Below are 16,831 nucleotides of genomic sequence, written 5' to 3'. Positions count from 1 at the left end.
CAAATATGCATCATTCCTTTGAAAGCAAGCTAATAACTTATATGTGTATGGTAATGCAGTTTACAAAAGATTTTCACATGAATATGCTTTTTCTAGTAAAGCTTATCAGTCACACTTGAAGAAAATTTGCACACTGTAAAGAACAAGGATTTGTAATGATTATTCAATTTCTACAACTATCCTAGAGAGGATGACAGGAAGGATGAAGTCATATACCTGTCATAAATGAGGGAGCTGAGTTCTCTGGCAGTTTATGTGGTTTATTCAATTGCATTTGTAGAGTGGCAGAGGAGGCCAAGAGGACATGTCAGAGCCTTTTCTGCCACATCATCTCGCCTTCTTTCACAGCTAACCTTGGTGAACATATGGAATGTCAAATTGCCTCAAAACTTTTAGGAAACTTCTCATTTGAAATAGAAAAGGCTGTTCAGTCATTTTACGAACCTCAGTTGATTTTTATGCCATCTGATAGTCCAACTTAGCTATCAAAAGTATCTGTAAATTATAGCCATTTCATTTCTAAAAATGAAAGCATGTAAATTTCTCACTAGGTCTCTTGCCACAAGGTGCAAAGTAAAACTAAATTTTTTTGAGTTATAACAAGCATCACTGAGGCAAAAATTGAGCCTACAAGAAATCTTCCTTTGATTAGGATGCTTTTAAAAATTATTCATGCTACTGAAACTTCCCTGTATATTTTCTGCCTCACTGTTTAAAGGGCTAATACAAAGATAGAAGAGGAGAAACATCAGTTTTGCAGATCCTTACACATACAGACCAAGAGCAGGATAAATTTGCTTATATATCATCTTACTTACAAAATGGGTAATAGGTGCCTTATATTAATATTATACATAAAAGCTAAAAATAAAAACTTACAATAAAAATAAAATGAGGGATATACAATTCTGGGAAAACAGAAAAATGGCTGTGTGCACATTTTTTTATTCTCCTCTCTCTCTCAGGGTCTTGCTCAGGCAACTAAACTAATTAGAGATCAATAGAGAGTGAGTGTGTATGTGTGCGCACGTGTGTGTGTGCATGCATGTGTGTGCACGTGTGCTTAATTTTTTTTTTTTTTTTTTTTTTTTTTTTTTTAAAGGAAAGACAGAGAGAAGGAAGGAAGGATAGAAGGAAGGAAGGAAGGAAGAAAGGGAAACATTTTCTTGTTTTATTGTATTCCGTTTCTCCGTTTTTGTTACATGGGCTGGGGCCGGGAATCGAACCGAGGTCCTCCGGCATAGCAGGCAAGCACTTTGCCCGCTGAGCCACCGCGGCCCGCCCCGTGTGCTTAATTTTAAATTCTTTTTATGTAAAGAAGGGTGGAAGGAGTTTTGTCCTATTCAAGTACAACAAAGGATTCCATAAAAGTCTGTGACCTCGCAGAGACGTTTATACAGGTAGAGAGCACATGTGGTAACCCATGGGGGTGGAGGGGTACAGTGGGTGGTATAAAATGGTCATGGACTCAGAGGTGTGAAAGAAACCAAACACATTGAAAGTTGGATCAAAGTCCACCATTCCCTCAACTGTGAGAGGATCCAGGCCAGACTGACAGAGTAAAACCCTTCAGCTCAGCAGGAAAAAATACTCTGCCTACTAATAAACACAGTCCTAGAAGAGCAGTTGATTCAATTTATGCTGGCTGACCTTGAGAACATCTGTTATCATTGAGAACAATTTAATGAAGGAGGAGGAGGAAATCATAAAAATAAATAACAATGTAAACTTTTAGGAAATTCAAGAAGGTATCCAAAGAAGCAATGTCAATAAAAGACAAAGTTCTTGATAATAGGAGGACGTGATTTCCAAAGTTAAAAAATATAAACAAATTTTTCTATCTAATCTATCCAGAGAAAGGCTACGAAAAATAAAATATTTTAGAAAATATAATGGAGTAAGTATCACAGACTATGCAGCAAATATCCAATGATGGAATCACAAATGAGAAGATAAATGGCACAGAGGAGAGATTCAGTCTACCTAATATTCACAAAATAAGTACACCAGATGGAAGAAAGAAAAAGATGAAGGTAAAAAAAAATAAGCTAAATTAAAAAGAAGATTCTTTAAACTAATTAAAAGTATATTTGAGCTTTTCATATGCAAAGGGCTCAAAAGTACTGTTTAAAATGGCACCCAAGCTTAATGCTGATGTGCTATCTGGTTTTCCTAAGTGCAAGAAAGCAGTGATGTGTCTTACAGAGAACATCCATGTGTTAGATAAGTTTCTTTCAGACATGAGTTATTGTGGCTGTTGGCCATGAGCACAATGTTAATGAATCAACAATATATATTAAATAAGGTGTTTTTAAACAGAAATACACATAAGACAAGGTTATATATTGATCAGATGACAAAAACTTAGTGACCAGAGCTTGCAGGAACCTAACCTTGTGTCTCTCCTAGAAGCAACTGTTCAGTATTTCCTAAGTCGGTGTTCATAGTAAATGTATAGAACCTAACTACTGCAAATAATGAATAATTTTTAACTCATCAAACAACAAAATCTACTTCAGTCAAATACAGAAACTTTAATCCTACAAATTCTTTACTCTGTTCCTCCCTACTCCCTTTCCTGTACATCATTGCTATACATATTATGTCCATAGATGTTATAAATGCAACAACACATGTTAAAATTATTGCTTTTATATATATACTTATTTTATATTTTATATATTATATATCTAAGTCTTTCTAAAAAGCTAGAAGAAAGGAGAGCAAGTTCGTATATATAGCATTTATTATATTAATCTTATTACCATATCTGATCCTCTTCATTTCTTCCTACAGGTTCAAGTTACCATTCTTGTATCATTCCTTATTCCAATACAGTTTTGTTTCCATCCACCAACTTTGTGCTGCTATTGTCAAATATATTACATTTCTATTTACAAGCCCATCAACGCAATTATAAGTAAAGTGTATATTGTGTTTTATGCAATTACTCTTTAACTCAAGAGAAGAGACAAACATAAAATTTTATAGTCTTTTCTAATTATCTATACAATTACCTTTATTGGTGCTCTTTGTTTTTCCACATGGATTCATATTTACTGGCTGGTGTCACCTGCCTTCAGCCTAAAGAACTCTAGTATTTCTTGTAAGGCTGGTTTGCTAGCAACTAATTCTCTCAGCTTTTAGCTGGGAATATATAATTTTGCTTTCCTTGCTGAAAGATAGTTCTGCTGGATATAACAATCTTAGTCGAAAGTTTTTCACTTTCAGCACTTTGAATATGTCACCTCACTGCCTTCTGATCCCCAATGTTTCTGATAAGTAAGTTATTAAACTTCTTGGGGTTCTCTTGTACATGATGAGTCATATTTCTCTTGCTCTTTTGAGAGTTTTACCTTTGACCCTCAGTATTTTGACTATGTTATGTCTGTTTATAGAACTCTTTGTGCTTATACTCTTTGAACTTTTGAGGTATCTCAGATGTATATGTTAATATATTTCATCAAATTTGGTAAGGTTTCAGCCATTATCTATTTTTTTTGCCATTTGTCTCTCCATCCTTCTGGTTTCTCCTGTTACGCATTGGTGTGCTTATTAATGTCCTACATTTCTCTGGAATTTTTCTTCAATCCTTCTAAACTCTATTTTCTTCAGAGGATATAGTCTCTATTGATCTATTCACGGGTTCATTGAGTCTTCCTTCTGCCACCCAAATCACCTGTAGAGCCCCTCTAGTGCTTTTGCTTTATTTGAGTTATTGTACTCATCAATTCCAAAATTTCCATATGGTTCTTTTAATAGTTTCTCTTTATTTCATGATATTCTATATTTGATGAGATAGTGTCATCAAATTAATTATTTAGAAATACATTCCTTTAGTTCTTTGTACATATTTAGAATGGCTGCTTTGAAGATTTTTATCTACCATGTCCAACATCTGGCCCATTTTGCCTGCTTTCTTTCCTGTGCATGGGTCATAGATTCCTGAGTATTTCTGCATGTTTCTTTTGTTGTTGTTGTTGAAACTGGACATTTCAGATAATATATTGTGGCAACTTTAGATACTAACTTTTACGCCTCTTTCCCCACCACGGGGCTTGTAGTTACTGATATTTGCTGGTTTGTTCAGTGATTACGTTGAACTATTTCAGAGAAGTTGATTTCCACCGAGTGTGCAGCCTCTGATGTCCCTGCTCAATTTTTTTTCTCCTGTTTTTGTCTATTAGTCTGGCTATTTTGTGCCACTCTTGGGTCAGCATAAACTGCTTATTGGTGATGAGTTATGCTTAAGCCCCTTTGGTCAGCCATATTTTTACCCTTTAATATTGAACATATGTATATCTTGGAAGCTGTTATCATATCTAGGGAGTTTGTATTTTCGCCCATGGTTTGCTTGAGACTACAGCTTCCCTCTTCAATTGCTCTTGAGAGGGCGCAGGCTTGGGCATGCACACAATCTTCCAGACTGTCTGGGATGTGTGCAATTTTATTGCTAAGGCTAGCTTCCTAGATGTTGCTTCTGGGTCATAGTAGTTTATTGCTCAATCAGCATTTGTTCAGAAGTATGCTGAGTAGTGCCAGTGAGACTTGCACTCTGTGATGATTGGTCCGTATGTGACTTTGGGATTATTTTTAAGTTTGGTCCACATTTTGGTCTAATTGCTCCTGAGTGGGTACAACTCAGACCTTCAGGGTTTACTGAGTTCCCAAGAGAGTTCTCTCTATCTGTCTCTTTCCTTTGTACTCTTGGTTAATCTTCTGACTATTCAGCCCTTTTGTTTGTGGCTACTTGTATTATGGAACTATGAGTACCCTCTTAATTGTTCTCCATTAAGAACTCATTTTGTTTGTTTTTTTAGTATGCATCCCCCCACCACACACACACACACACACACACACACACACACACACACACACAGCAGATAAGCTTGTAGAATGCTGGTTGGAAAGTAGGAGCGTTTCCTAAAGCACAGACACTATTCCTGGAAGGTGTGCCCTAGGACAAGGAAGAATTAAACATAACAGAACTGAATTCTCTCCTCACAGGACATGGAATGGAGAGTGTATAATCTTCTGTTGTTTTTGACAATGCCCTTAGGCATGGAATTTTCTAAGCTCTGTTCCGAATACAGTTATTTCCCTCAGGCCGAGCTGCAGAGCTCTGTCTCCCTGAGGCCTGCCTCTCTGGCATACCTCTGCCCTGGGCAGGACATTTGTACCATGCAGTAGACCCACAGCAGAGATGGTGACCCAATTCTCCTGTATGACAACTCTGCTCCATAAGCAGGAGCTCAGGGGCAGGGTAACTCCTAGTCTTCTTTGTTCGTCCTTCATGGCAAGAAACCTCTGCTTCAACAGCGAGCTGGGGTGTAAGTGATCAGAGCCCAGTATTCTTAGTCTTTGTACCTGCCATAGAGCTTATGCCCTCTTAGTGTGGCTGGTTAAGAAAAAGAGATCAGTTCACTCTTGTCAAACTGATCAGAATAAAGCCTCTGCAAAGAGGATCTGAATGGAGGAGAGATGTGGGAGGCCCTCCCACCCAGGCTGAAACTGTAGCCCCAGACTTGGAGCTGAGGGAAATCTGCGCCCCTATCTTTTTGACTGGGTCAGCCTGGATTAGTACTCCTGGGGTGGGATTAGGGGTTAAGGAAGAACGGGTTGTGGGTCAAATGCCATAGATACTCACTGTTCTTACAAGATTTAGTTTTTCTTGAATGAATGATTTTCCATTTGCTGCTTCCCCTTAGGACAATTTCTATAAAGGATTGTTTTTTTAATAATTTTCTCCAGTTAAATGGCTGCTTGTTTGGAAGAGAGTTTATTCCAAAAGCCAGTCTCCCAAACTCAAGTATTTTGAGAAATAAAATAGAAGGAAATTTTGAAAACACTCTATGAGGCAGGTGTTCTACTTATACATTTAATTCATTAATTTACTTACCATGAACTGATCACCACCACTTATAATGTAGGCATTGCTGCTCCTATCTCACAGACAAAAACATGAATTCAAAAGTTGAACTAAATGCTTGGAGCCATAGCACTGGCAAGTTTGAAGCAAACACAAGAACACAGAGCTGACACCAAGGTCTGTGCCCCGTAAGATGCTATTCCATCCAACACAAGATTCAGTGAAGACAGTGAGAACAACAAAATGAGGAAAGAAATGCTTGGTCTTTGTCTGCAATCTGACTCTGGTCTCTACTACCACCAAATTCTGATCACGACAATACTGTGAAAATAACACAGTAATTAACATTTATTGTTTATTTAATAATTACTAAGCATCTGGAAGGACTACCTCATTAATTCTTACCTACAAAGTAACTATCATTATTCTGGGGTTGAGAGAGATTAAAGTACTGCACCAAGGTCACAGAGCTATCGTACATGAGAAGCTGAAGTCAGCATCAAAAGAGCATGCGGCCAGGATTATGTTGGTTCTCTACATGGAGTTACTATCTAATGTCATTAAAGTTATAAGGGACTGCTGAGAAAATGGTTAAAAGAGATATTTCTCAGGAGAAGTGTTTCATATAATCCATTACTCTTATTTTTACTTTTGAATTTCATAGTTAATTCTTTAATTATAAAACATGACTTGTTAGAAATTTTATCATTAGCTAGTATTTTTTTGCGCGCAACTAGATGGAAATTTCTGCATGTACTAATTTAATGTCATGGCCTCATTTTTTGCTTTTCATAGAAATTGGTCAATTCTATTTACCAATTTGCCCAGGGCAATATTTTATATCAAATCAACAAATATTAAACATGTGACTATATCCGTTCACAGAATATAAAGTATATTGCCTAATATAGTAATGGCAAAGGACTTCTTTAATCAAAATTTCCTCAAGAGTAATCAGATTCCTCTTTCAAGAGAAAGGGAAGGAGGAAAAAATCAGTGGGAAAGCAAAAATATTTCTGAGGCATCTTTCTTTGCTCACACAGATTGCAAATCTCCACTCTGAAACTCAAGGGCACTCTAAGGGAAGCTGAAGGCTTCCTACCTGTGAAATGGTACAGTAATTACAGAAATCAGTTTGGTGGGTTCCCAAAAAGTTAAATATATAATTTCCATATAATCTGGTGTGCTGGTTTGAACCCTAGGAAAGCCATGTTTAATCAAAATCTCATTTCATAAGGCAGAATAATTTCTATTCAATACTGCATGTTTGAAACTGTAATCAGATCATCTCCCTGGAGATGTGATTTAATCAAGAGTGGCCGGTAAACTGGATTAGCTGGAGGCATGTCTCCACCCATTTGGGTGGGTCTTGAGAAGTTTCTGGAGTCCTATAAAAGAGGAAGCATTTTGGAGAATGAAGGAGATTCGGAGAGAGCAGAGAATGCTGCAGCACCATGAAGCAGAGTCCACGAGCCAGCCACCTTTGGAGATGAAGAAGGGAAATGCCTCCTGGGGAGCCTCATGAAACCGGAAGCCAGGAGAGAAAGCTAACAGATAGTGCCTGTTTGCCATGTGCCCTTCCAGCTGAGAGAGAAGCCCTGTGTTTGCCTTTTGCCTTCTCACTTGAGACAGAAACCCTGAACTTCATCGGCCTTCTTGAACCAAGGTATCTTTTCCTGGATGGATGCCTTTGATTGGACATTTCTATAGACTTGTTTTAATTGGGATATTTTCTGGGCCTTAGAACTGTAAACTAGCAACTTATTAAATTCCCCTTTTTGACAGCCATTTCATTTCTGGTATATTGCATTCTGGCAGCTAGCAAACTAGAACATCTGGCAAGTTCCCTTTAGGGTATACATTTCAAAGGAATTGAAAGCACGGACTTGAATAGATATTTCTACACTGTTGTCACAGCAGCATAATTCACAATACCCAAAAGGTGTACCACCCCAATCCATCAAGAGATGAAGGCATAAACGGTATGTGGTAGTATACACCCAAAAGAATATTATGCACTCATAAAAAAGAATGAATTTCTGATATGTGCTTCAATATGAACTTTCAAAATATTACACTGAGATAAATAAGCAAGGCATAGAAGGGAGAATATTATATGATTCCTCTTATATGAAATACCCAGAATAAGCAAACTCATAGACACAACAGATTAGAAGTTACCAAGGGCTGGGTGGTAGGGTGTAGAATGAGCTATTGCCTAATAAGTACAGAGTTTCTGTTTGGAGTAATTAAAAGCTTTTGTAATGGATGGAGGTGATAATAGCCCAACATCATGAATGTTCTTAATGTCACTGAAATGTATGCATAAAAATGGTTAAAATGTCTGATTTTATGATAAATGTTACTACACACAAAAATTGAACTAATAATTGGTTTCTTGAGATGAAAATACAAGAACTAGTCTTCTATTGTGAGAAGAAATAGCATATCAAAGAAAAGTAGTTTCTTACCATTTATGAGTCTCTGTCAGTGAATTTTCCTCTGCCTCTTGGTCAATTTTAGCTGACAATGCAAAAGAAAAGGATATAAGAGATAAAAGATAAATAGTTATACTATCCAAGCAAAATATGATCTAAATAATGTAAAATTTATTTCAAGTCATTATTAATTTTAGGAAGTATGGAGAAACTTAATACTGATTTATTCTTAAGCATCTGCTAATAATTGCCGAGTCTAATGTATTCCAGCCAGAAGCTTATTTTAAATCTTTGAATATCACATATGATAGAAAATGTTATATTGAACTTTCATTATGTCAGTGCTATCATACTGACTGTTATATATATTACATAACCAATCAAACTTTTCAGATTCTAAGTAATTTCTTTAAATCAGACACACTAACTGGAGAAAACAAAATACTAGCAAATTTCATATTTATATAGACTGCACCTGTCAATTAAACATCAATTATTAGATTAAATTAATTATCTAGTTAAAGGAAAAATAGCAAGTCAAAAATTTAATAAGCTATTTAAACTTCTTCAGCTATAGGGTAAGAACTCTGAACTCTTTTCCACAGTGATCTCCACGCCATACCACAGTTGAACAGATTCAGAAATTAACAAGATAAAATACTAATATTATATAATAATTGAAAGGGGGCAGATAATAATGTTATCCATTTCTTTGCTCTAATCTTTGTCTAAAGATAAAGGATGGTAGCCAGACACAAATCAAAACATCAAATTTGGAAAGGAGATTACTTTGATACTGCCAAATTGTTTAAAATAACATAGGAATTCTATCACATAAAATAAGTATGATAGTGACTGTCAAATGCTTTGACCAATAGATTAACAATTCATATAATACTCCAGACATACATATACATATATATATGTTTGACCCAAATGTTTAAAAACATCTTCATGTAATGATTAATATTTTAGTCTATTTCATTAGACTTTTTAAAATATCAGTTGTGACCCACTAAATTGATCTCATATCCCACTAAGAGTTTATGACCAACAGTTGGAAAAACACTGAACTATGGGACAAAAAGAAAAAATAATAATAATAAAAAATTCCTGGGACTAGTGAAAGAAAAGAAATTGTCTCTCGATAATCATTCTCCTTTGGGTAACACTTGTGACCTTCTGGAGAGATTAGAAGACAAAGTGGAGTAAGGCAGACTGATTATAAAAAACTGGAACTGTGCACAAATAAAACCCACTGTCACTTGGGAATTGTCAAAGTGTTTCTGTCACTACTTAAAACACAACATTGCATCTTGGGCTGGTTAATGTTTTACAACCTTAAAACAGTGTTTTCAAAGGGTCTGTATAATATCTGCAAAGTCATAACTGAGTGTCATGCCGCCACTCTTTGCCAGGAATGCCAGAATTTAACTTCATCATTTGAGCTGGCAGCAGACAGAGGTTTTTTTCTTTCCTTTTCCATTTTTGTACATTACATTGTTTACATAAACTGATGGGTCAATTGTTTGTTTGCTATGTTAAAAAAACAGAATAGATGTTCCATGATTTTACTTTGAAAAGACTCAACATGAACATATTACCTTATAAAAATCTCTTCTGGACTGCCTCATTCAAAAACTATTTGCTTCTAGAAGCAATTTTAGAGCCATATAAAGTTTGTTTAAGGGAAAATAAAAATGTACCACAATGCCTACTATTTTCAGCGAGGACATTCTTACAATTACCCTCATATATTTCTTGCTCTCCTTTCGTAAAATACAGAGATTCAAACCGAGAGTGAAAGAATTTCTGGACTATTGTAGAAGAATGAAGTAAATAACAAGAAATTTAAAATTCACTAGTGTGCAATGCCAGTGATCTAGGTTCTATTTATGATCTTGTCATTAAAATTAGCTATATGACTTAGGCAAATAAATTAATCTGTTAACATAGATATAATATGCAGCATAGTACCTCCTATAACTAGCAGGTACTAAATAAATGTTATTTTTCTTTGAAAATGTTGGAGAAGAAGAAACAAAAAAAAATTAAAAAAAAGAAAATGTTGGACAAGAAGTTCTTGAAGTTCTTAAAGCTGTATAATGTATGATTATAAGTTTAAATGAACCAGCCAACTGCTATTTTATGTTTCAATATTACGTGCAAAAAAGAAAGCACTTAAGTTTTTCAGAAAGCATAAACCTCTAAATTGTTAAAAAAAAGAATAAAGTGGGTTTCACTTGTTCATAATGATTCCTTTTGATGTGCAATGTGCACTAGAACAGCTCTTGCTTCATTGCATGAGTGAGTTTGGCTGATAAAACACTTTAATCCAATGTGGCAGAAGAGTGGTTCTTACCAAAGGAACAAAACGTAAAAAACAAACCCTCTTATCAAGTCTAATCACCATATTACAATCATAAAACCAAATTGGAGTAGCAGAGAATATTACAAAATGCTATATTAGCCATTATTTTTGCATGATTTTGAAGCTAAGTGGATTTGTGTATTCAAATTGTAATCAGCTCTAATAAACAGTCAAGGAAAGATCAAAGAAACTGCATTAAAGACACATTTTGACCCTTGATGTAGAGTCAACAATTCAATGAAATGAACAGATTTTCCTCTGTACGGCAATCTTAGAAAAACCTTCTACAAGCTGGGGTACAACTGAGTTCACTGAAGACACCGAGACACCATTTTGCAGCATGCTGTTTGGATATTATGCAGCATTAAATTTTTATTGTCAGAATTCTCTGAAACAAAGTTATGATGTTAACCTGTAGGACATGGCTGTTTTTGCTAAAACCCTGATTCAAAGGCTGCTTTATTAGCAAGCATGAAGCTACCAAATTAAAGTAAAACTTAACTCAGTTAGTGAAAATCAAGATATCTTTTAGAAATAAAATAAGAATAATCCTGTCATTCGTATAGGGAGCAGAACTATTCAGTGACCAGAATCTTTGACCAATACTATCTTCAGTTTGAATAACCACTCTGACAAGCTATGTGCTACCAGTGTTATATACACAGGATTTCAAGCACAGTTTTGCTAAAGGTGACATAGAATATGAGTTTTCTGGAGGCAATGTAAACATCATATTGTTAATTAATTTACTCCCTGACCTATTTTTCAGACTTACAAAAATTATTTCTAATGATATAGAAAGGTTTGTGGAAAAACTCTGAGAGTCAATGTTACTTTTACCATCAGGTCTATACATGTTTACAATCTATTAACAATGGACTTGACAATAGAGTGTGCTAAATGAATTATATAAGAGAAGAGATATATGATTCCATTTTTCTTTCTTTTTTAGTATATAAATTAATTTTCCCATTCTCTACAGTAGAGCTCATTTCTCATTTGATATAAATAATGATGGAGCTTTCTATTCATTCTTAACGAAGCAAAACCAAAAGAAAGCTGGGAAACACTTAAAATAGACAAGCATAAAGCTTGCCTCGTAGTGATCTTCAAGGAGCTGCCATTGACTGCCAGAGCTCCCCGTGCCACAGCCTCTTCTACAGTCTTGCTCACCCTCTACAGAGGGGTCTATAAGACCCCTAATCTATACGACCACCCAAGGGCCTTCCTGAACTCAAATCTCTGGGTGCCAGCCCCTCCCCCACCTCACACACTGCACCTCCCCTGCAGGCCATTCTCACTGCTGGGCTTCTCATTCACAAGTCCTCGGGTCCAGCTTTTGGGCCAGAACATGAATTTTAGAGTTACACACAGACCTTGGTTTGAATTCTAGTTTAGCCACTAAGTTGTGCTAGATTTTAAGAGCTTCGAGCCTCGATTTCTTCAGTATTAAAATATTAATTTCTTTTTCATTGAGTTGTTTCATGATTAAAGAAGTAATATAGAAATCACCTGGTGTGTAGTAATACACTTCCTACCTCCCTCTCCTCTCCACATCAACATTACTAAGAAAGGGATGTGGATTCATTTCTTCTAAAATGTCAAAAGTCTTCTATTGTAGGAGCACCCATTTATCTCCTCTTTAAATATACGCTCTGTTAAAATAAGGGTGCCTCTTTATATCAGATACAGAAATTATGGATCAAGAGATTTCATAGTAGACTCAAAAGACTTTTACAAAACCAGGGATTGACAATTAAATATATTTAATAGTGTTTCTTTTTCTTTCCTTTGTGGGCATAGCTGTTTTATTAGGCCTATAATAAAGAAAATATTATCTAATACTTATAAGTGGAAGCTAACAACTTTCTTTCTTTTGAAGCATAGTAAATGATATTGCTTTAAGGGAGAAAACAGTGCTCTTGGTAAATTTAGTGATAGCCTACTGAAATGTAAAAGATAAAATTATTCTGTAAAAAACTTTGCAATGCTCCTCTAAAGTACACCTTTTCATTCTAAACCTACTATGTGTAATCTGCATATATAGCAGATGTTTGAGATCCACTGTAAAGAAATTGTTCTGAGATTGAACGTACTGAGAACAATGTGAGAAGTTGCATAGAGTGAGAATCAAGATGGTGAAATAAAATGATCAATTCTCTACGGATGTGGGAGGTAAGGAAAGGGTGATGTAGCGTAAGAAAGAAGGGAAAGTAAAAAGTGGTTTATAATGACAATGTTCAGAGAATCAGTAACTCCCTTTAATAGACATAAAGCCTTAAATTTTAGAGATAAATGGACCTTAGAGAAGTTAATCAGTCAACTGCTGCCCTTCAGGGTTGAAATGGACCTTAGCTATCGATGAGAACATTCTGACTGTCTTAGCAGTGCTGGTATTTCCTCCTACCCCCAAATCTCAGGAGCTAGTGATCTATAACTTGAGGCAGAGAGAGCCTGTGGTTGAAACCACATAATAAAAATATTGAAGTTTTTAGGGCGCAGCCTTTATTTATTTATTTGGTTAGTTTCTTTTCCATCTGTTATATTTATTTTAGGGTTTGGGCATAAGACTGCCTTTTAGGTTGACTCTGAACAGATTACTGGTTTAGTTGGTCCTAGGTCTCTAAACACGCAACTGGTTAAAAACAGGGTTTAATGTTCTTAGTGTTTGGTGATCTCTTCTCCAACAGCACTAATATTTTCTCTCTCAAATCTCTGTCTCCACAAAATATTTTCTGGTGGTGGTTGTCCCACTAAGTTAATATTCTGACCCAGTGAGTAGTGTCAGTAGTCACTGTCTGGCTCCAGACTCTTTGGCAATGTGAAATATTTCTGCTGAACTTGTTCCAAATGACTGCGAGTAAGCAGAGGCACAGAATGGACGCCCTTTCTGATCTTGAGCTTTCATAAGGGAATACCACATAGTCCCAGGTAATTGGAGACAGAGTTGCATTTGAGTAATATCAGATGGAAGGCGACTTAGAACCCTTTCATCTGCTTGTCTAGGCTCTAAATCTTTTTGCTATTTTTTTCCTTTTATTTAAAGTGTTAACTAGTTTTTGTTTATAATTAGCCATGAATGTGTACTTCGAGTGCTTTTAAGTACAGCCAGAATGGGTTATTTTTTCAGACAGATGTAGTGCCTTTCTTCTGAGTCATTTAAAGTTGTCATTTAATTATAGATAAATTGCTTTAGCTCTGAGATTTTTGAGACACTGCTCTTTTTGACAATGAACTAAAAGTCAAGTGATTTTAGGTGGTTTATACATGTCAGAGTATGAATATTAGAATGTCTTTCCCTAGATGGCAAAAGAAATATCTAAGCCCCAAGACACTCCCTCCTTGATGCTACAAATGTTCTTAGGACAATAAAACAAATGCTGTGGAATACTCCTGGGAGGAAGAAAGCTAATATTTATGAAGTCTAAAATTACAACTAAACCTTTGCAATAATAAATACAAAAATAAATAATAACCCCCCTTTTTAATACTGTGAGTTATTTCAACTTTGAGCATAAAAATATATACCATTTGTATTCATAGAAATATAGTTGCATATAAACATAACATATATACGCTTGCTATAAAAATATCAAGTAACAAACACATAATAGTAAATGATGCATAGTTAAAAAATTTTATGCATGTATACTCTCGCCAATCTTAAAAACAGGAAAGCTATGAGCTGTCATCACCTAGTCTAATGTACTTATTGATGTGATCCTGAGTTAAATTATTTGATAAAAATCTTCATTTTCCTTTTAAACCCAAAGTCGAAAGTACACGAGAAAACGTATGCATGCGTGAATTTTACATTCTGTACATGGGATAGTATATAGGAGCTGTTGATTTCTAACTGGAAAATTTTTTACTCTGCCTAATTTCTTATATCAGATCATACCTCAAAGCTATATATTACTCCAGATTTAGGCTGAGCACATTTTCCACAGACTTTCACTAATGTACCATGAAAACAGATATACCCAGGACCAATTTGTTTCCTTTTCCTTTATCAAGCAACAATTACCTATTGAAGAACATATTCAAGCACACTCACTTACTATTTTCCAGGTAAATTTAAATTAGAATCCTTCAGATTAAACAAAAATCTCTATAAACTTTAAACTAAAAATCTTCAAATGCATGTTTTAAGACTGAGCTTTCAATATTAAATGAAATACAAACTAATTCTAATTTGTGGATTCAAAATATCAAAATACAAAACTGTTTCAAATAAAAATCTGAAAGCCAAAATTCTCTCCCCTAATGTGACTTTTTTCTATATGTTACATGCCAAAATAATGCTTGAATTATATTAGGAATGCTGGGCATTCCAATCACAGAAACAAAGGCACATAATTTAATGTTACAATCCTTCAACTAACATTTGCATGAATGTCACGAAACATAAAGTATGTTTTAGATACTTCGTTAACAGCTCACATGTAAATGATTTTATATAGTCTTTACCTTCAAGAATATAATAGTCTAGGTGGAGAGAAACAGACACGTAGATAATCATGCAGCAACGTAAAAGTTATACAGCCATTTCTGGGAACGCCCATATGGGAAATGTTTGCATTGCTATTCTAATAGTTTATATATATTAACGCACAATAATAATAAAACCCTATGAGAAAGCGTGGTAGATTGAATTATATACCCAAGAAACACATGTTCTTAATCTGAGTCTGTGTTCTGTGGGTGTGAACCCATTGCAAGTATGACCTTAAGAGAGTATTTTTAGTTAAGGTATGGCCAACTAAGTCAGGGATGATCGTAACCCATTATTACAGGAGGCCTTATAAAGAGAAGAAACTGGAAGTCAGAAGTCAGAGACAGCTACAGTTAGGAGCTAAAAGCTGAAAGTGAGTGGAAACCAGAAGATGATATGCAGAGATGCAAACCAAGAGACCCCAAGGCCTGAGGGAAGCCAGCACCAGGAAGCTTCAGACTTCGGGGAGAAAGCATTGCTTTGCCAACACCTTTATTTTAGACTGCCTTCTGAAACCATGACTCCATGACCTCTTGCAGTTTAAGCCAACCCACTATGTGATATTTGTCCCAGCAGCCTAGCAAACCAAGACAGAAAGGCACTATTAGTATTCCTATTTTTCAATGAGGAAGTCAGCAGTTAGATAATTTGCCTAAGATACTGGAACTATTAAGTGAAAAGTCATGTTGTTTGACTCCGAAGTCATCTTTTCAAGTCAGTGAAGTGCAGTTAAGTGAAACCTTCATGCATCGACTGAGAGAAATCAGTAAAGGAAATGCAAAGGCAATATAGTTGAGTTGGGATTAAAGTGATGGTTAAAAAAAAATGGGATAGATGCTAAAAAGGGCATTAAAATAATGATTAGCAGGAACAAAGGTACACAGGATTGAGAGTGTACAATGGTTCACAATGACAATAAGGAAGAATATAAAAGAGACAACATGGGACAGGATAGCTGGCCAGGTAGCCGGGTACACAGGCATATACAGCCGCTTACAGTTTTGTACTGTTAGAACAAGCTAACCAAAGGAGACTGAACACTTTAAATCAATGGAAAGAGACTTCCATTTAACAAGGTCAAAGTTAACCTTCTGCTATAATCAATAGAAAACTGGATGAAATACATTAACAACCGTTTTCATATACTACACAACAGGAAGCACAGGAACCTGATCTCTGAAGGAAGGTAAACAAGTTCCTTGAGCCCTAAAATCTCTCTGGTTTCTGGTTGAAGGCAGTTTCCAGAACCCGGGCACTGGGAAGGAGAATCCACATAAACTAAATGGTCATGCTAAGTTTAGGAATTAGAGACAGGAGGTTAGGTGAAGCTGAGGGCACTGAAAGCTGTAAGGCAGAGTTCCAGAGAGGAAGCAGACTCATAGGAAAGAAGGGTTAGAAATTTGCATTGAATTCTCTTTGAGTTTGTATTAAGTATTAGGCCAAAGATGAATAAACTGAAACTCTTTAAGTCAAGCAAAGAACAATCCAGGAGTTATAAACTGAACAATTCCAGAGCTTACAAAGGGTCGTTACGTTTGAACTCTGAAGAGTCAGAGTACAGCGCTGTTGTGGATCGCCTGGAACAGTGCAGTCGTGGAGATCCCAGCAGTAGCACACCTTTTTGGTAGGGACGAGTTATCACTAACATGAAAGGTGCT

At 35.7% G+C, this 16,831-nt stretch overlaps 1 protein-coding gene across 1 annotated transcript in view; it reads right to left on the bottom strand.

Annotated features, from left to right (window-relative positions):
• FMN2 (formin 2) overlaps nucleotides 1-16,831 on the bottom strand; it is a 376,404-nt gene that overhangs the window by 36,787 nt on the left and 322,786 nt on the right. Inside the window, exon 12 of the mRNA XM_077167810.1 lies at nucleotides 8,341-8,392. Coding sequence (XP_077023925.1) covers nucleotides 8,341-8,392 — 52 coding nt within the window. The remainder of the gene's footprint in view (nucleotides 1-8,340; nucleotides 8,393-16,831) is intronic.

The sequence above is a fragment of the Tamandua tetradactyla genome, chromosome 7 (genome assembly GCF_023851605.1).
Source record: "Tamandua tetradactyla isolate mTamTet1 chromosome 7, mTamTet1.pri, whole genome shotgun sequence".
Taxonomy (NCBI): Eukaryota; Metazoa; Chordata; class Mammalia; order Pilosa; family Myrmecophagidae; genus Tamandua; species Tamandua tetradactyla.
The sequence above is the reverse complement of the archived record's forward strand: the minus strand, read 5'-3'. Positions and strand labels throughout refer to the sequence as shown.